Genomic DNA, 20,712 nt, shown 5'->3' with positions numbered 1-20,712 from the left:
CCCCAGCGATTCCCCACCCCCCGATGGCCGGTTCCACCGGCGTAAATCAAACCAGGTCCGTACCGGCGGGATCTGGCTCTACGGGCAGCCAGTGGAGTCCTCGGAGGGGCGCGGTGGGATCGGGCCCGAGGGGGGGCCATGGTGGCACTTTTCCGCGCTGGCTGCTGTAACAGTCCGCCATGGCCGGCGCGGAGAAGAACCCCCTTGCGTATGCGCTGGGATGACGCCAGTGCATGCTGGTGCTCCCGCGCAGGCTGGCGGAGGCCCTTCGGCGCCGGCTGGCACGGCGCCAGCCTAGCCCCTGAAGGTGCGGAGGATTCCGCCACTCCTCGGCACCGGTACAGCCCGCCCCGCCAGTTAGGGGAGAATCCCGCCCATGGTTCAGCAAATACTGACCAATCACAGTACCGTATCTAACCGTAGAAGTTTAGGGTTTTTCAAGTACTGGCTGGTTCTTTGAGTACTGTACTATGTGTACTATGAATAGCCAAAGGAACATCTTTCATTCAATCAACGAATCATTTGGATGCGCAGCCTATGTACCTGACATTGCACTCGCACTGAAAATGGTATACAATGTTACTCAATTGTGTGGCAGGCAAAGACCTTTTGGACTGACGGCAGCATCTTGTTAGTGAACTCACTAATAACTAAACTGAAGTTACAAACATTGAGCCAATTTTAAAAACTTTTCAATTTTTACAAGTTGCTTAGCCTTCCCAACCATTGCAAAAGGGAAATGGCCTGGGTCCTTACCTGGTGAGACAGGGAGTTGGCCTGTCTGTTTGTCAGCTGCTGATCGTAATAATCTCCAAAAACACTGCCAAGTATGGATGTCTATGGGAAGAGGAGAGTTTATTGCTCACAAATGAGATATTTAGTGTGTACTAATCGTCCTGTGACACACACAAGCACACAGTACACGCACACACTTTTCTGAGATTGCTTCATTCAGTTATAGTCTATAATGTAATCGCTCGGTAAAAACTATACTGAAAATGAGACACCAAGTGCTCTGTGTCTCTCAGGTCAAGCTTATTTTGCCTGCACCCAGCGTCTGGTCTTATCATAAGACATAGGAGCAGAATTAGGCCACTCAGCCCATCGAGTCTGCTCCGCCATTCAATCATGGCTGATATTTTTCTCATCCCCATTCTCCTGACTTCGCCCCATAATCCCTGATCCCCTTATTAATCAAGAACCTATCTATCTCTGCCTTAAAGACACACAGCAATTTGGCCTCCACAGCCTTCTACGGCAAAGAGTTCCACAGATTCACCACCCTCTGGCTGAAGAAATTCCTCCTCATCTCTGTTTTAAAGGATTGTACCTTCAGTTTGAGGTTGTACCCTCTGCTTCTAGTTTTTCCTACTTGTGGAAACATCTTCTCCACTCTGTAGTGGACAGTCCATGGAACTGCTCCTCCCTGGACATTACATCTTCCACTAATTCTGAATGGGAAGAAGAGGGTAAATGTGATGAAAAAAAGAGAGGAAATTACCAACATGGTTTGATGGGCCAAGAGTCCTTTTTCCATGTTGCAACTTCCATGTGTTGCTATGATGCAGCATCAATCAGAAGCTGCTACTAAGCTGTAACCATGGCGCATCACCATTATGGCAAACCTACTGCAGCTCTGCAAACTTGCTAGTTCAGCTTGAGAAATGCTTTGTCAGGTTAAGATCGAATTTCAAAAAAGAATTTGCAAAGAAAATGTGTCATCCATTAGTTCCAGGAGGGCCAGCGTAACAACACGGATTGCACCTCCAACATGCACAGGCCTAACTAGACTGATTCAGCAACAGCAAACACTGGATTCAGCTCCAGCATTATTGCCTCCTAGCTCCCCTCTTTGCCCCCCCCCCCCCCCCCCCCCCCCCCCCCCCCCCCCCCCCCCCCCCCCCCCCCAAACTCCCATCCCGGGGCCCCTGCTGCTGATCCCCCCTCTACCCGGGGCCTCCCTGCCAACTCACCTCTGCCCGGGCCCCTCCTCATGACTCCCCTCTCTTCTCAGGGCCCCCCTGCCGACTCACCTCTCTGCCCGGGGCCCCCTCTGCCGACTCCTCTCTCTGCCTGTGGCCCCTCCCCCTCCCCGCCCAGGGACCCCCCTGCCGACTCCCCTCTCTGCCCTGGGCCTCCCTGCTGACTCCCCACTCTGTCCAGGGCCCTCCTGCTGACTCCCCTCCGTCTAAGGTATGTCCCATGGAATGCAAGTAAGTGTTAGCTCAACCTCACTCAGCACATTGTGAAGTAAACCCTCGACTTCCAAGGTTTCTATCTTCTAGGGCGAAATCCTATTTCATAGTAAAATCAACAATACAAGACTCTTCGTGCAAAGAACGACTGTCAATATTATTCCTTATTATTATTTGACCAGATACTGATCCTCAATATTATTCGCACTTGGCGTAGATCCTCATTGAGACTTTTACTGGTTGCAAGAACAGGTGCGATCCTGCTCCATGGTGTACTGGTGGGTTCTAACAGTAGCCAGACAAAGGTTCTCACCGTCCCCACTCACATTCATCAAAAGAAGGTATTTGCAGTTACACTCTCCTCAGCCAATCTCCTTGCTCATTCTAGCTCTCTCGCTTTGCAGAGAATGCTTGCTGTATGCTTCAGAGTCAGAATGGCTTGGGAGGCCATTCGGACAATCAAATCTCTTGTCGGCTCTCAGTAGAGTAATCCGGGAAGTAGGATTTCACAGTTTATGCCTATAGTGTTTCGAGTTTATTTCCCTCAACTTCCAATTTCAAGCAACTCATCGTCTCCACTGCCACCATCCCTGTAGCAGTGAATTCTACATCATTACCATTCACCACATAAAAAAGTTCTTCCTCACATCCCGCCCTTCATCGCTTGTCTAAAATCTTGAATCTGTGCCCCCTGGTCCTTGTACCATTAGCTAACAGGTATAGCTTTTCTTCGTTCACCTTATTTAGACCTGTCATTTATCTTATGCACCTCAAGCAAATCTCCCCTCAATCTCCTGTGCTCCAAATAGAAAACCCCATCCTCTCCAATCTAACCTTGTAGTTAAAATCCATCATCGCCGGAACTATTCTGGGAAATCTGCTCTGCACCCTCACGAGGACTCTCATACAGATAATTACTTTCTCAGTATAGTGACGACCTTTGACCCAAAGCAGTATAGTAAGGGAAATCTGTCATTCTTTAAAAGGTCTGTGGAATCTGCAATTGTTTTTATAAATGTTTGAAAAGGACTTTGACCGAATGGCTGACGGACACAAAGGAAAGCTTTAGCCACAAAAGGTGAGCTACAAGCAGAACAGCTGGAGGTGACTGTGATCAGCATACAGATGCAGGCATAAAGAGAAAGCAGTCAGGGACAGAAAGAGGAAACATTGAATTATTGAGAGAAGAAGCAAATCACTCTCAGAAAGAGTTCAGTTTTTCTGTTTGACAGAAAGGACAACATGAGCTCTTGGAAATATTGTGTGAGCTGGGTAAAAAGGTCTAAAACCTATGTGAATACCTCAGACACCAAAGCGCTGGGTTATTTCCTGAAGCGGTCAAGTCATGAACCGGAATGCTATTGGTTGGTTGGTTGAAAAGGAACTATGGAAAGCTACACCACCAGAACTGTCATGACCAAAAGGAGAGTGAGTTCATAGAAATGTGCCTTGCTGGTCATAAATTGTATCCATGAAACTCAAAGGTGAAAGCTCTCACTGGTCAGCATTCTGGACTCACCATAAAGAGCTGTTTATTGTGGAACTATGTAGTATCACAATTGTGTGGGGAATGATACGAATGTTTGTGGTTGTTTATCTATGTCGTATCAACTATTTTCAAGTGAAATCTACCTTATAATTTGAAGTATTATTTGCACGTCTGATTAATATTAAAGGAAAAACTATAAGTGGAACCTCATTGGTATTGTCTTCATTCAGGGGCCATTCAGTATATCTTAAATGGGATTTAAATCTTTCTTTTTCATTTTTAAAATAAATTTAGTGTACCCAATTCAATTTTTTTCCCAATTAAGGGGCAATTTAGCGTGGCCAATCCACCTAACCTGCACATCTTTGGGTTGTGGGGGCGAAACCCATGCAAACACAGGGAGAATGTGCAAACTCCACACGGACAGTGACCCAGAGCCGGGATTGAACCTGGGACCTCGGCGCCGTGAGGCTGCAGTGCTAACCCACTGCGCCACCGTGCTGCGCAGAGATTTAAGCCTTGATGCGTCTCCTAGCCCTTGCACAATCAATTAATGGGAGAGATTTTTTTTTAAATGCTGTATCCTGTTCAAACTTCTGGTTTGCTATAGAGTAAAGGAAACGAGAGTTCTGCTTCTTCACAAAATACCTTTATTTCTTTGATCCAACTTCACACACAAATCTCCACTAACCAATAGTGCCACCTTTAAATATCAGTGATTTCTATTGGATAATTGACATCAAATTAATATTTAATTGGAAGATCTGTCAATACTCTAGTTGTGGCCTAACCAAAGCTTTTTAAAGGTGCAATATAACTTCCCTGATTTTATACCCAATTCTTCTATCGATGAAGCTCAAGATCCCACATGCATTGCTAATTACTCTCTCGCCATGTCCTTTCACCTCAAGATAAGTACATGAATGCCCGGGTCCCTGCACACACTTTAGAACTGTGTCATTAGGTTTATATTATCTCTCCTTATGCCGTCTTCAAAATGTTATCACCTCGCACTTCTCCCAATCACCTTAAATCTATGCCCCCTGGTAATTTGCCCCTCAGCTGGGGGAAACAAATCTTTTCTACCTACCCTTTCTAGACCCACTCATAATTTTGTATACCTCAATTAGGTCACCCCTCAGTCTCGTCTGTTCTATGAAAAGCAACCGGAGCCCATCGAATCTCTCCTCATAGCTACAATTTCCAAACAGTGGCAACATTCATGTAACTCTCCTCTGCACTCTCTCCAGAGCATTTATGTCCTTTCTGTAATGTGATGAGCTGTGCACAAAGCTCCAGCTATGGCCTAACCAGCGTTTTATACAAATCCATTGTGTATCCCTGCTTTTGTATTCAACACCTTGCCCAATGAAGGAAAGCATTCCACACGCTTTCTTGACCACCTTGTTCACCTGTCCTGCCACCTTCAACATGCACTTCAAGTTCTCTCAATTCCTCAAACCCTCTCAAGGATGTCCTACTACTGCTGTACATGGCCTTAATAATAATAATCTTTATTATTGTCACAAGTAGGCTTACATTAACACTGCAAGGAAGCTACTGTGAAAATCCCCGATTCGCCACACACCAGCGCCTTTTCGAGTACACAGAGGGACAATTAAGAATGTCCAATTCAACGTGAGCTGGGATTAGACCGTCGTGAGACAGGTTAGTTTTACCCTACTGATGATTACAAAATGTTGTTGCAATAGTAATCCTGCTCAGTACGAGAGGAACCGCAGGTTCAGACATCTGGTGTATGTGCTTGGCTGAGGAGCCAATGGTGCGAAGCTACCATCTGTGGGATTATGACTGAACGCCTCTCAGTCAGAATCCCGCCTAAAAGTAACGATACCCTAGTGCCGTGGATCACATGTTGGCCTGGGATAGCCGACTCCGGTCGGTGAGGAGTGCCACCTGATATTGGACTGGAGCGCGGCCGGATGGGCGCCGCCTCTCTCTATAAACGCTCACAATGTTCATGGGGAACCTGGTGCTAAAATATTCGTAGACAACGTGATTCTGGCTCAGGGTTTAGTACGTAGCAGAGCAACTATCTCGCTGCAATCTATTGAAAGTCATCCCTCAAGACAAACCTTTGTTAAAAAAAAATGTCCAATTCACCTAACAAGCACATCTTTCGGGACTCGTGGGAGGAAACCCACGCAGACACGAAGAGAACGTGCAGACTCCACATAGAGAGTGACCCAAGCCGGGAAACGAACCTGGGTCCCTGGTGCTGTGAAGCAACAGTGCTAACCACTGTGCTACCATGCTCTTAATGTATTGGTAAAACATCATAGGACTTTTTGATTTTTCCTGCAATATTTTTTTGTTTCCTCTCTGATTTCTTAATTCCATTTTTACTTCACCCCTGCACTTTCTATACTCCTCCAGGCTTTCCACAGTATTAAGTCTTTTCTGACTGTCAAGAAATTTTCTTTTTCTGCTTTACCTTGGCCTGTATGCTTCTGGATGATCAGAGGGTTCTAGATTTGGCAGTAACACTCTTTTTCTTTGTGGGGATGTCTACACTGTGCCCATAGAATTTCACCTTTCAATTGCTCCCAAAGATTTTCCTTCTAATAGTTGTATTCATTCTACTCCTGCCAGCCTATCCCAGTTTTTTTTGTAAAATTTGCCTTCCCCCAATTTAGAACCTTTACTCCTGTTCTATCTTTGTCTTTTTCCATAACAATGCTAAATCTAACTGTATACTGGTCACTATTTCCAAAATGATCTCCCATTGCTATTTCATCCACTTGCCCAGCTTTATTTCTGAACTATATAAATGTTTTTTTAAAATTCAGTTTTCATGTTTTATATTGAACAAATTACAAATTGTTAGAGAGAGAGAAAAAAAAACACGCAAAAATTAACATATATATTTACAGGTGAGCATCTTCGTAGTAATAACTGTGGCCTCCCCCTCTTTGCCAGCATACATATTTTACATTCCCCAACATGTTTATTGGCATTTATTTAGTTTGGTTTTGGGCCTTAGCTAGCCATCAAACCCCCGTAACGAGCCCGTAGCCCCCCCCCTCCCCGCCGGCTACCTTCCCCCGACTATTCTTCCTCTTGTACGTTGGCCACAAACAAGTCCCGGAACAATTGCATGAATGGCTCCCACGTTCTGTGGAAGCCGTGGTCCGACCCTCGGATGGCGAATTTGATTTTCTCCATTTGGAGAGAATCCGAGAGGTCGGACAGCCAGTCTGCAGCACTGGGCGGTGCTGTTGACCGCCAGCCAAACAGGATTCTACGGCGGGCGATCAGGGAGGCAAAGGCAAGAGCCCTCCTCCCCAGGAATAGATCTGGCTGGTCTGAAACCCCGAAGACCGCCACTATCGGGCATGGCTCCACCCTCACCCCCACCACTTTGGACATAGCCTCGAAGAAGGCTGTCCAGTACTCCACAAGTCTGGGGCAAGACCAGAACATGTGGGCGTGGTTGGCCGGGCCTCTTTGGCACCGCTCACATCTGTCCTCCACCTCCGGGAAGAACCTACTCATATGGTTTCTCGTTAAGTGGGTTCTATGTACCACTTTTAGTTGCGTCAGGCTGAGCCTTGCGCACGTGGAGGTGGAGTTGACCCTATGCAGTGCTTCGCTCCAGAGTCCCCACCCTATCTCCATCCCCAGGTCGTCCTCCCATTTCCTTCTTGTTGCGTCCAGTACGGTGTCGTCCCTATCTACCAGTCGGCCATACATGTCACTACAGTTCCCTTTCTCTGGGATACTTGCGTCCAGTAGGTCTTCCAGTAGTGTCTGTCGTGGCGGTTGTGGGTACGTCCTTGTCTCCTTTCGTAGGAAGTTTTTGAGCTGCAGGTACCGTAGCTCGTTCCCCCCAGCTAGCTGAAATTTCTCTGTCAGTTCGTCCAGTGTTGCGACCCTGTCGTCCGTGTATAGGTCTCTGACTGTCAGTGTCCCCCCGTCCTGTCTCCACCTTTTGAAGGTGGCGTCAGTCAGTGCTGGTTTGAACCTATGGTTGTTGCAGATGGGAGCCTTGTCCGACATTTTGTTCAGGCCAAATTGCTGCCGCAGTTGGTTCCAGGATTGGAGGGTGGCTGTCACCACTGGGCTGCTGGAGTGTTTTTTGGGTGGGGATGGGAGTGCTACCGTGGCGAGGGCCCGGAGGGAGGTCCCCATGCAGGAGGCCTCCTCCGCACGCACCCACTCGGCTTCTGGCTCCTGGATCCATCCCCTTACTCGCTCGGCTGTTGCCGCCCAGTGGTAGAATTGTAGATTCGGGAGGGCTAGCCCCCCCCCCGGATTTTGTTTTCTGTAGGACCTTCTTTGGGATCCTAGCATTTTTACCCCCCCCATACGAACGCCATGATAAGTTTGTCCAGCGCTATGAAGGAGGCCTTGGGGATGTAGATCGGAATGGATCTAAACAGGAAGAGGAACCTGGGCAATACGTTCATTTTGATCGTCTGGACTCTTCCTGCGAGGGAGAGTGGGAGCGTGTTCCATCTTTGCAGGTCCTTTTTTACTTCCTCCGCCAGGCTGGTGAGGTTCCATTTGTGGATCCCTTTCCAGTCATGGGCTATTTGGATCCCCAGGTAGCGGAATTTACGTCGGGCTTGTTTGAACGGCAGCCCCTTTAGTGCTGCCCCCCCCCCCCCCTTGCTGGTGTACTGGGAAGATCTCGCTTTTGCTCATGTTGAGTTTGTAGCCCGAGAAGGCTCCAAACTCTTTCAGGAGCGCGATGATTCCGTCCATGCTGCTTTGTGGGTCCGAGATGTAGAGGAGCAGATCGTCTGCATAGAGTGAGACTCTGTGCTCTCTGCCTCCCCTTCGGATCCCCCTCCAATTTTTTGCTGCCCTGAGCGCAATTGCTAGCGGTTTGATTGCTAGTGCGAACAGCAGTGGGGACAGTGGGCATCCTTGTCTGGTGCCCCTGTGCAGCTGGAAGTATTGGGAGTTGGTATTGTTGGTCCGTACACTCGCCATGGGGGCGTTGTATAGGAGTTTTACCCAAGCGGTGAACCCTGTTCCAAGCCCGAACCGCTCAAGTACCTCTATGAGGTATTTCCATTCGACTCTGTCAAAGGCCTTTTCTACGTCCAGGGAGACGATCACCTCTTGTGTTCTCTCCCCGGAGGGGGTCATTATCACGTTCAGCAGGCGCCTGATGTTCGAGGTGAGCTGTCTACCTTTGACGAAGCCCGTCTGGTCCTCTGTGACCACCTCAGGTACACAGTCTTCTAGCCTTTTGGCTAGGATTTTGGCCAGTATATTGGCGTCTGCGTTCAGCAGAGATATGGGTCTGTATGACCCACATTCCGTTGGGTCTTTGTCTTTCTTAGGTATCAGCGAGATTGAGGCCTGTGCTAACGTGGGTGGCAGTGTGCCCCTAGCTAGCGAGTCTGTGAACATCTCCCGCAGGTGCGGGGCCAGCGCTGTCGCAAATTTTTTGTAGAAGTCCGCCGGGAATCCGTCCGGTCCCGGCGCCTTCCCCGTCTGCATGGAGCTAATGCTCTCCATGATCTCTCCCAGTGCTAGTGGTGCTTCCAGGTCCCGTTTCCTTCCCTCTCCCACGACTGGTATGACCAGTCCATCAAGGAACCGGTTCATCCCAGCCTTCCCCGTTGGGGGCTCTGAGGTGTACAGCTCTTGGTAGAAGGCCTTGAAGGTTTTGTTAATCCTCTCTGGTTCTGTTTCCAACATGCCTCTGGTACCCCTGATTTGCCCAATTTCTCTGGTGGCTGCCTGCTTTCTCAGCTGGTGTGCCAACAGGCGGCTGGCTTTGTCTCCGTGTTCGTACACGGTCCCGCGCGCCTGGCGGAGTTAGTGCACTGCTTTCCTGGTGGAGAGCAGGTCAAAGTTCCTTTGTAGTTCTTTTTTATTTCTGAACTATAAATCTAGAATTGCACTGCCTCTCGTTATTCGCTTGAATGCAGTTCCAGAATGTGTCCTTCACACTGTTTGAATCCCAATTGATATTGGGGTAGTTGAAGTCCCCAACGATTATTGCCTTATTGCATTTGCACTCAGAACTCTGTCTACATATTTGCTCTTCTAGCTCCCTTCCATGATTTGGGGGTCTACAGTGCAATCCTCACAGTGTACCGGCCCCTTTTTTATTTCTGAGCTCAACCTATATGACCTCATTTGATGCTTCATTTAGTATATCATCCCTCCTCACAACTGTAAATTGATTACCCAATAATGCTACAGCCTCACCTTTTTTTTTATTTCTCCCCCCATCCTGCCTAAAAACTCCATACCCAGGGATGTTGAGCTGCCATTTTTGTTCCTCCTTAAGCCAAATTATCATTAGAGTGATGTTGCTGCCATGTATCTATCTGTTCCCTCAGCCCATCTGCTTTATTTACTATGCTCCTTGTATTTACATATATACTTTTTAACACTGCCAAATTACTGTGTTATACACTTCTTAATCAGTGCTGCTTCTGTCTTTCAGTCACTCACTAACTCTCTATCTCCTGTTCCCTGCTCTGAATCTGCCCTCAGGTTACCATCCTCTGCCAATCTAATTTAAAACTCCCCAACAACACTGGCAAATCTGCCTGCGAGGCTATTCATCCCGGTCCTTTCAGGTGTAGACCGTCCGGTTTGTACCGGTACCACCTTCCCCAGTACCGGTCCCAATACCTCAAATCTGCCGTCCTCCCTGCTCGACCAACTTTCCAGGCACGTGTTTAATCACTCAACTCTCCTGTTTCATAGAAAGTAGGAGCTAGAATTCCTACAGTGCAGGAGGCCATCCAGCCCAATGAGTTTGCACCGACCCTCTGAAAGAGCATCCTACCTATGCCCACTCTCCCACCGTATCATTGTAACCCCATAACCCCACTTAACCTGGGAGGAAACCGGAGCACTTGGAGGAAACCCACGCAGATATGGGGAGAATGTGCAAACATCACACAGTCACACAAGGCTGGAATTGAACCCAGGTCCCTGGTGCTGAGTCAACAGGGCTAACCTCTGTGCCACCATGCTGCCTCCTAATTTATGGCCATTCAGGTAATAATCTGCCTTCCCGTTTTTGCTCCCAAAGTGGATAACCTCACATTTATTCAGATTATACTGCATCTGCCATTCATTTACCCAATCACTCAACTTGTCGCAATCACTCTTCACAGCTCACACTCCCATCCAACTTTGTGCCATCACAAATTTGGAGATATTACGCTTTGTTCCCACATCTAAATCTTTAATATATATATATTGTGAATTGCTGGGGTCTCAGCATAAAACATAGAAAAATACAGCACTGAACAGGCCCTTCGGCCCACGATGTTGTGCTGAACTTTTGTCCTAGATTAAGAACAAATTAATCTACACCCCATCTTTCTACCGTAATCCATGTACCTATCCAATAGCAGCTTGAAGGTCCCTAATGTTTCCGACTCAACTACTTCCACAGGCAGTGCATTCCATGCCCCCACTACTCTCTGGGTAAAGAACCTACCTCTGACATCCCCCCTATATCTTCCACCATTCACCTTAAATTTATGTCCCCTTGTAACGGTTTGTTCCACCCGGGGAAAAAGTCTCTGACTGTCTATTCTATCTATTCTCCTGATCATCTTATAAACCTCTATCAAGTCGCCCTCATCCTTCTCTGTTCTAATGAGAAAAGGCCTAGCACCCTCAACCTTTCCTCGTAAGACCTACTCTCCATTCCAGGCAGCATCCTGGTAAATCTCCTTTGCACCTTTTCCAAAGCTTCCACATCCTTCCTAAAATTAGGCGACCAGAACTGCACACAGTACTCCAAATGTGGCCTTACCAAGGTTTTGTACAGCTGCATCATCACCTCACGGCTCTTAAAATTCAATCCCTCTGCTAATGAACGCGAGCACACCATCCCTGTGGTACAGCACTATCCACTGCCTGCCATTTGGAAACTACCCATGCGTTCTTACTCTTTGTTTCCTGTCCATCTCAATACACTACCCCTAATCCCATACGCTTTAGTTCTATGCACTAATCTCTTAAGTGGGACTTTGTCGAAAGTCTTCTGAAAGTCCAAATGAACCATATCCACTGGCCTCCTTCATTAACTCTACTAGTTACATTCTTGAAGAACTCCAGTAGATTTGTCAAGCATGATTTTCCCTTTCACAAATCCATGCTTACTCTGTCCGATCCTGCCACCGTTGTCCAAATGTTCTACTATTACATCCTTGACTATAAGATTCTAGAATTTTCCCCACGACCAACGTTTCTAGGGTCACTTCCTTAGGTCTTGTGTGATGTAGATTATCAGGCCCTGGGGATTGATCAGCCTTCAATCCCATTAATTTCCGCAATGCCATTTCTCTACTAATACTGCTCTCCTTCAGTTCCTCCCTCTCACTAAACCCTTTGTTCCCTAACATTTCTGGTATCTTATTTGTGTCCTCCTCTGTGAAGACAGAACCAAAGTATGTATTTAGTTGGTCAGCCATTTTTTTGTTACAAATTCTCCTGGTTCTGACTGTCAGGGACCTACATTTGTCTTCACCAATTTTTTTCTCTTCAAATACCCATGGCACTTTTTAGTCAATTTTTATGTTTCCTGCAAGCTTATTCTCATACTTTATTTTCCCCTTCTTAGTCAACCCCTTGGTCTCCCTTTGCTGAATTCAAAACTGCTTCCAATCCTCAGGTCTGTTGTTTTTCTTTGCCAGTTTGTATGCTTCTTCCTTACCCATTTTACTTTTTGTTGCAGTTCACCATGCACTCTTTGGATGTTTGCCATTGCCTATCCACCATCATCTCTTTAAGTAACATTTCCCAATTCGTCATAGCCAACTTGTGCCTCACATCATCCTAGTTTCCTTTGTTTAGATTCAGGACCCAGGTCTCAAAATCAACTACGTCATTCTCCATCTTGATTAAAAATTCTATCATATTATGGTCACTCAACCCAAGGGTCTCGCACAACTAGATTGCCAATGATTCCTTTCTCAAATCACAATACCCAGTCTAGGATGGCCTGTTCTCTATTTGGTTCCTCAACGTACTGATCCAGAAAACTATCCTGTATACACTCCAGGAATTCCTTCTCTACGGTATTGTAACTAATTTGATTTGCCCAATCTATATGCAGATTAAAGTCACCAATAATTACAGATGTTCCTTTTTGCAGGGGTCTCTAATTTTCTGTTGAATGCCATTACCAGTTTGTGGGTCTATATAGAACCCCACCACAGTTGCACTTGGAGCAGGGAGGAATCCTGAGATTACTGCTTTAGAGATCCTGTTTTTCAATCTCTTTCCTAGCTCCCTAAAGTCTTGCTTTCAGGACCTCATCCCCTTTCCTACCTATGATTAGTACCAACATGGACCACAACCTCTGGCTCATCACCCTTGATCCTAGCACCAGAGAGGCAACATACCATCCTGGAGTCACATCTACGGCCACAGAAACACCTGCCTGTTTCCCTAACTAACAAACTTCCCAACCAATACTGCTCTTCGTTTGAGCATTGAACCATGGGAAACACCATTGTCTATCATCCTCCAGAATGGTAAAATAACAATTTGCATGATTCTGTTCTTAAGATAATTTTTCATCCAAGCCAGGTTGGCACTGCCATGGTGCCATTTTCTGCGTGCGCGCGCTTGTTCAGGGGCTGCCCAGTATGTAGAAAACGGTGATATGTGTGGCCTAGGCTGTGCGTTCCCCGTTCAGGACCCTTTTTCAATGCGAGTCACGTTGAATATTTCTCGGCACTGCGAGCACTAGGAAACGTGGGGCTTGACAGGGGACTTTGATCCCTTTTGGGAGAATCAAACGCATAACGTTCAAGGAAATTCTCCTGAAGACATTCATTTCAGAAATTCCTCTTCTCCTTTTCCTTTACCCGAATATTATCCCAATGTCACCATTCTATGTTCCTTGCAAATCTCTGATTTCTCTACAGATTTGCACATCTATCTTTACTTGGAGGTCTAGAGAATGTTCCCAAGTAGCATGATCATTCATGTCCTCCCTTGCTTCTCAACTCCTGATCACTCAAGTTTTCACACTCTCTCCTGCAGGAGGTGCTTCTGCACATATCCTTCTTTCAGAAGTGGAACAGATAACCTTGCAATAAAATCCAGGCTCCTAATTCTGCTTAATCAATATTTAAAAAAATATATCAATTTCAAGTGCCCAATTCATTTTTTCCAATTAAGGGGCAATTTAGCGTGTCCAATCCACCTAGCCTGCACATCTTTGGGTTGTGGGAGTGAAACCCACGCAAACACGGGGAGAATGTGCAAACTCCACACGAATAGTGACCCAGAGCCGGGATCGAACCTGGGACCTCGGTGCCGTGAGACAGCAGTGCTAATCATTGCGCCACCGTGCTGCCCTGTCAGTATCTTAATATAAAGAAATTGGAATTTGTTTTCATATATCCATATAGCCAGCAATCAATTAAGTACAGAATGATCAAATTTCACACAGATCCATGCATAGCGACATGCACGCACACACAGAACTACGCAGACATGTGCAGTCACACAGTCATACACACACCAACACAAGTGGAAATGGAAACATTAAAAAGGCTCAGAAACAGTTCTTGGTTAAACAGCTAAGCATGGTGATGGAAGGTGACAAAGCAAATTGTGACATGGCAAGAATGGGATAACCTCATTGCAAACCATGAATTAGTCACAACATCAAGCCAAGCACGGAAGCAAAGATTCCCTTACTTGAGGGGAGCTGCCGGGAGAGAAGCCTTGATTGGAGCCAGGGGAGGTGGGAGACTGGTTGGCTGGAGATCCAGCATTATTGCGGTACTGCTGGAGGGAAGCCTACAGAACAACACAGAGTTAAGAACGGCTGCTGAGATAGGCAGAGTATAGTATCTTTGGAAGTTCTGAGTGGATGCAGGTAATAATGCCGGTGTAACTATTCCAATCCCTTGTTTCCACGCAAATCAGTTCATGGCTATCTGAAACCAATGCCAAATTCAATCTGAAGTAAGAGATACTTGGGATTCCAAGTCCTTTTTATGTTAAGGTGTTACAGAGATTGCATTCCAAGTGGCCGAATGAGATAATAGGTGAATTGTAGAACAAACTGGTGTTTTCTCTCTCCTGGTTTGTTTGCACCCACATCCTCTCTCCCCCACTCACTACCCGGACATGCTCCCACTTTGCTGTACTCCTGTTGGCTTTCTCTCCCACCGATGTGCTCCCTCCAATTTTCTTCCCACCCCATCACAGCCTTGTTCTGCACTTGCTGCCTCCTCCATTCACTTAATCTCTCTTGCTCATTCTCCCTCACTGCTTAATCATTCTTCACGCCTCCCTGCTTACTACTCTTACGTGCTCCATGTTTCCTCGCTTCCTCTCTCCCCACTGCCTCTTCCTCATTCTCTCCTATCATCTTCCTTTCAATCGCTCACAGTTGCTTCTTCTGCTTACTTATCCCTTGTTTCAACTCCCCTTTTCCCTATTTTCTCCAATCACCTCACTTCCAAGTTTGCAAACTGCCCCCACCTGATGCTCACCCGAGTTTATTTCCATTTTCCCCGGCTGGGTTTCTTTCAGCTCACATTCTCTCTCCCTGGGGTTCCTGCTTTCTCTCTTCTTTCTATCACATTCTCAGGGCAAGAAGAGCAGAGGCCTGTCCTGAACCAAATTTATTCTTCAAGCAACATCAGTAAAGCAATTATCTAGTTATTTACTGGATTATTGTTTGTGGACTCTTGCTTTGCACAAACTGGCTGCCGCATATTTGACATTACTACACTTCAGAAGCACTCCATTGGCTGCAAGGAGCTTTGAGACATCCAATGGTTGTTAAAAGCACTATATAAATGCAAATCTTTATTTAACTGGTTAAAGTGCTTTCAAACATCCTGAGGTACTGAAGGAAGCTATACAAGTGGGAGGTTTAATACTCTCTCTGTGAAGAACCAGTTAAGTTTTCACAGTGTGCCAACCTGTAATGCAAGAACCCCAGACCGGAATACTGCAGCTCTTTTGAAGGCCTTTGTTTCAATCCAAGACCTGTTATTGTTCTCTTTACATGAAGCAAATGGACTGTCGTGGTTCAAAAAGGTTAACTCCACCCTCTCAAAGGCAATTAGGGATGGAGAATAAATGCTGGTCTTGCTGGCAACACCGACATCTCATGACAGAATGTAAATAAATGAAGATTTTATAAACAAACTTGCCAAGGGTGAGTCAGACATGAGAACTCTGTTCAGAATTCAGGAACCCTCACAGTATCAATGAAGTGCAGTGCCTGATGGGCACAGTAGTTATGACAATAGACATCCATCACACAGGTTCCTGGAACGGCATCACTACCCTATTTACGGTATTATCAGCAGTTTAAGTTACTCTCTAACTAAACCACCTGCACAGCCAGAAATGTTTTAAAGCTCAATACCTAGCAAAGGGACAAACACTCGGGGGGAGGGGGGGCAGAGAAAGAGGAGTGAGAGAGAAAGAGCGAGAGAGAACGGGAATTGTATTTCACAAAATACAAAACACAAAGTTCCCAATAGGTGACTGCTCCTCCAGTGCCACCACCAGCTGATTTACAGTATGGCAGTAACTACATTTTATCAATTCTACATCATCTGTAATTTCTAAACAAGAAATTTATAAGGAAGCAAAATATTTGATTGCTACAGCATACACTAAGGAGGAAAGAGGACAGAGACAAAGAATGAGAGTGTGGGTGAGGGGGAAGGTAAGAAAAGGGGAAGAACAGACACTGAGATGGAGAGCCGGATTAGAAGGGGGAGAGAAATATACAGAGCCACAGCACTGCAAAAGTTTACAGCACAGAAGGAAGCCATTAACTCCATATTTATCATGCTTTTGCTCGGCCTTCCATGATAAATTAATGAACCATCATTGATCACTTCCCAACCAGAAGTAGAGTGATTAGGAAAAGATAATCAGAACCCTGCATAATTTCAAAATCTCTTGACAATATTTGCTCCAGTGGCAACAGTGCCACTTGAATCAACTTGCATTTATACAGTGCTCTTGATGTGAAAAAAAATCCGAATGACTCACTCATCTTTCATTCTCACTCCACAGTATAAATATTTCCCACATTCTCTGTATTATAGCTTTGACAAAGGGTCATCTGGACTCGAAACATCAGCTCTTTTCTCTCCCTGCAGATGCTGCCAGACCTGCTGAGACTTTCCAGCATTCTCTCTTTGGTTTCAGATTCCAGCATTCGGGGTAATTTGCTTTTATCCAGAGATTATTATGGAGCTGTATAAAACGCTCGTTAGGTCACAACTAGAGTACTGTGTGCAGTTCTGGCTGCCACACGATAGGAAGGATATGACTGCACTAGAGAGGGTGCCGAGGAGATTCACCAGGTTGTTGCCTGGGCTGGAGCGCTTCAGCAATTGAGGGAGGTCGGTTAGTCTAGAGTTGGTTTCCTTAGAGCAGAGAAGGCTGATGGGGGACTGATTGAGATGTACAAAACTATGAGGGACATAGATTGGGTAGATAGGAAGAAATATTTCCCCTTAATAGAGGGGTCAATAACCAGTGGGCATAGATTCAAGATGAGGGGCAGGAGAGTTAAAAAGGAGATTTGAGGAATTTTTCTGAAAATCTCTGCCTGAAAGGATGGTAGAGATGGGAACACTCACAACATTTAGGAAGCATTTAGATGAGCACTTGAAGCACCATAGCATACAAGGCTATGGACCAAGTGTTGGAAAGTGGGATCAGAATAGATAGGTGCTTGATGGCCGTTGCAGACACGATGGGCCAAAGGAGGACTCAATGACACTCACCATTTGCTTGATGAATGCTGCGGCTCCAACCTCACTCAACAAGCCCGCGCCAGCTAGGACAAAGCAGCTTGTTTGATTGATACCCCATTCACCACCTTTGAACATGCACTCCCTCCACCACCAACACACAATGGCAGCAGTGTGCACCATCTACAAGATGCACTGTAGATGGCTCCTTCAACAACACCTTCAAAACCCATGAACTTTTCTATTTAGGAAAAGGGCAGAAGATACATGGGAACACCACCTGCCAGTTACCCGCCAAGCCATTCACCACTCTTATTTGGAACAATAATCACTGTTTCTCCACTGTTGCTGGGTCAAAATCCAGGATCTGTTTCCCTAACAGCACCATAGGTGTGCCTATGCCACATGAGTTGTAGTGGTTCAAGGCGGTAGTGTCTCACTGTCGCCCTCTCAAGGGAAATTAGGGATGGGTAATAATTGCTGGTTTATAGCCAGCAATGCCCATGTCCCATGAAAAATTAACCAAAAATATTGTCAAACTAAAAGCTCAAAAAGGAGAGAATTTCCGTCATATACAACTCACAGGTGTTTTTTTAATAGTAGGAAAATAAAAGCTTGTAATGTTAATAATCTGAGAAAATGAAAATGTTCTTGTTTTCTTTCTGCAGTTGCCTCAGTTAGCCAGCAAGTAGCTGATTGAAGCAGTAATGAGGCATGCTTACCATTAAGCCTCACAAATTATGTTATAGATCAAAAGGAAATCAGTACAGGCACACCAAACTGTTACACACAATGGAGAATCCCAGCAAAATTAATTCTCCAAAATTGAGAGACTAGAACTGCATGCATTAGTCTCAAACTGCCCACATGCAGAGAGCCACAGGGAGAAAACTTTATAATATGACCTGGAGCAGAACTTACTTTCTGTGGTGACAGCCTTAATGAGGCTTCCTCTTGCACTCCAGGCCCACGAAGTGTGAGCCAAGTAGCTCAGAGGACTTGAAAGGCACTCCCAAAATGGAATGCAGCTCATAGACTCTATATGGCTCCATGCACCTCCAGAGGGATAGCCTTTACATGAATATACTGCCTGATCACCCAAACTACAGAACATTCATTTACTCTCACACCTGCCCTATGAAATCCTGGAGTGATGCCTCTGCGGTGAGACACAGGACTCACTGTGCCAGTGAATTACTCCAGCTGAGATGAAGCAGGACTATGGGTTTTATTCAGTTCATGAGATATCCAATGACCTGTAAAACGTATGAAAAATCAAATGCATCTATTGACTGAACTTTTTACATCTATTTTTGTTGAAGCGCTTCTATAGCAATATAAGAACGTTGGTCAAGGGTTTTGAAATAATAATTCTATCAACTCTGCCATATATTTTGTCCACTTACCGTGCTCATATCCATTCCTATGGGTGCCTGTGTTTGGTTCATTGGAGGGGATTGTGGCATTGTGGCTGCCTGTTGCTGGCCACTGCTTTGCTGTGACTGTGAGCCCTGAGCCAGGTTGCTCGAACTCTGGGACTGTGGCTGCGTTGTCTGCTGCGTGAAAAATGAATATGCAGGAAGATGCTGCTCCAATGCCAACGCGTCCATAGCAACAGCCTACAATAAATATCACACCCCATTAAACAGCTACACTTTACACAGTCTGCCACACTACAAACAATAAAACACATGCTTTTATAGTGTAGTGCAAACGGTGAATGGGGTGGCTGGTACAGGTTTGAGTCATACATCAGAAAGTTTACAAGTTCCATTCCTGGTTTATGCTGAGTTAGTTGATCTCAATATGGTGGGACTGGGAAGTTGGCTGCCTTTTGGGCCTGTGGTTACACAAAGAAAACCAGACAGGATTTCTGCCCCCAAGATGTAATCAATAGAAAGCTGCTTCGAGGTGCATGTGTAAATGTTAAATGAGCTGAAATACTACATTCAGTTCTGGGCTTTAAGAAGAATGTCAAGGCTTTGGAGAAGGTGCAGATGAGATTTATTAGAGTGGTACCATAGATAACCGATTCTAGTTACTCGAAAAGGCTGGATAAACTGGGCTGGTTTTTCTTAGAGAAGGTGAAGGAGAGACTTGAGAGAAAATAAATTATTTCTTCAAGGCGTTGAGCACCTGGGTTCGATCCCGGCCCCGGGTCACTGTCCATGTGGAGTTTGCACATTCTCCTCGTGCCTGCACGAGTCTCACCCCACAACTCAAAGATGTGCAGGGTGGGTGGATTGGCTAAATTGCCCATTAATTGGAAAAAAAATTAATTGGCTACTTAAAATTTAAAAAAGTGATTTCAAGTGGCAGAAGGGTTCAGGAAACAGATGAGTAACCAGGTAAGTATCAAAAGAAACACAGGAGTGAATAAGGATAATTATTTTTATGCTGCGAGATGTTATGATCTGGAATGTGCTGCCTGAAAAGGGGTGGATGTAGATTCAGTGATAGATTTCAAAGAAAACTGAAATACTTGGTCAAAAGTCATTTAGCTTTGAACGAGTGGGTGCCCAATAAGATGCGATGATTCCCAATCCTATATAGTTTCATTTTATAAAGGCTGTAATCTTAGTTTGCCCCATTACTAGTGATATAACACGGCAGTAAATATGATGGGTTTAATCTTTTGGATGTGGTAGGACAACTTGCATAGAACGCTATGGCACCGGATTCCGGCGCTGATATGAGCTGCAGTGGAGTGTTTAAATTGGAGTTTGGTGCCCGAGTGAATTCAAGGATTAAATTAAGGGTTAATTTCTATCTAATGTTTTACAACACCAGGTTAAAGTCCAACAGGTTTGTTTCATACCTCTTCATTCACCTGAGGAAGGAGCAGTGCTTCGAAAGCTTGTGTTTGAAACAAACCTGTTGGACTTCAACCTGGTGTTGTAAGACTTCTTACTGTGCTCACCCCAGTCCAACGCCGGAATCTCTACATCATATCTAAAGTTTAGTCTTTCTTTAATTTAACAAATAGCTCGAAGTTGCTGCTTAGGTTGGAAGATGGTGAGTTTTAGCCCAGCTTTAAAACAGAGTTTATACTCTGCTCTGCTTGCAGCTGCAACTAGTTAATTAGATAACTGGCTTAAACAGGGGGCGAAATTCTCCCATCAGGAGACTAAGTGCCAACGCCGGAGTGAAAACCGGAGTGTTTCACTCCGGCGTCGGAGGCCGCTCCTCGCCCTCTATTCTCCCACCCCCAGGGGGCTAGGAGCGGCGGCGCGTCCATTACGCGCACCGGGCCTTGGTGCCGCATGAAAGCGGCGGCGCATAAATTATGCGACTGGCGCGCGTAAATGATGTGACCCGCGCA

General features: G+C 45.8%; 1 protein-coding gene across 2 annotated transcripts in view; it reads right to left on the bottom strand.

Moving 5' to 3' along the window:
• Positions 1-20,712, bottom strand: part of LOC119953281 (CREB-regulated transcription coactivator 1-like) — an 87,900-nt gene that overhangs the window by 16,696 nt on the left and 50,492 nt on the right. The window contains exons 10-12 of one of the 2 annotated variants that reach the window (XM_038777372.1): positions 18,797-19,009; positions 14,353-14,454; positions 757-837 (exon numbers count right to left, since the gene is read on the bottom strand). In XM_038777372.1, the coding sequence (XP_038633300.1) occupies positions 757-837; positions 14,353-14,454; positions 18,797-19,009 (396 nt within the window). The remainder of the gene's footprint in view (positions 1-756; positions 838-14,352; positions 14,455-18,796; positions 19,010-20,712) is intronic. The other variant, XM_038777373.1, reaches the window with a different exon arrangement.

Source organism: Scyliorhinus canicula, chromosome 18 (genome assembly GCF_902713615.1).
Source record: "Scyliorhinus canicula chromosome 18, sScyCan1.1, whole genome shotgun sequence".
Taxonomy (NCBI): Eukaryota; Metazoa; Chordata; class Chondrichthyes; order Carcharhiniformes; family Scyliorhinidae; genus Scyliorhinus; species Scyliorhinus canicula.
The sequence above is the reverse complement of the archived record's forward strand: the minus strand, read 5'-3'. Positions and strand labels throughout refer to the sequence as shown.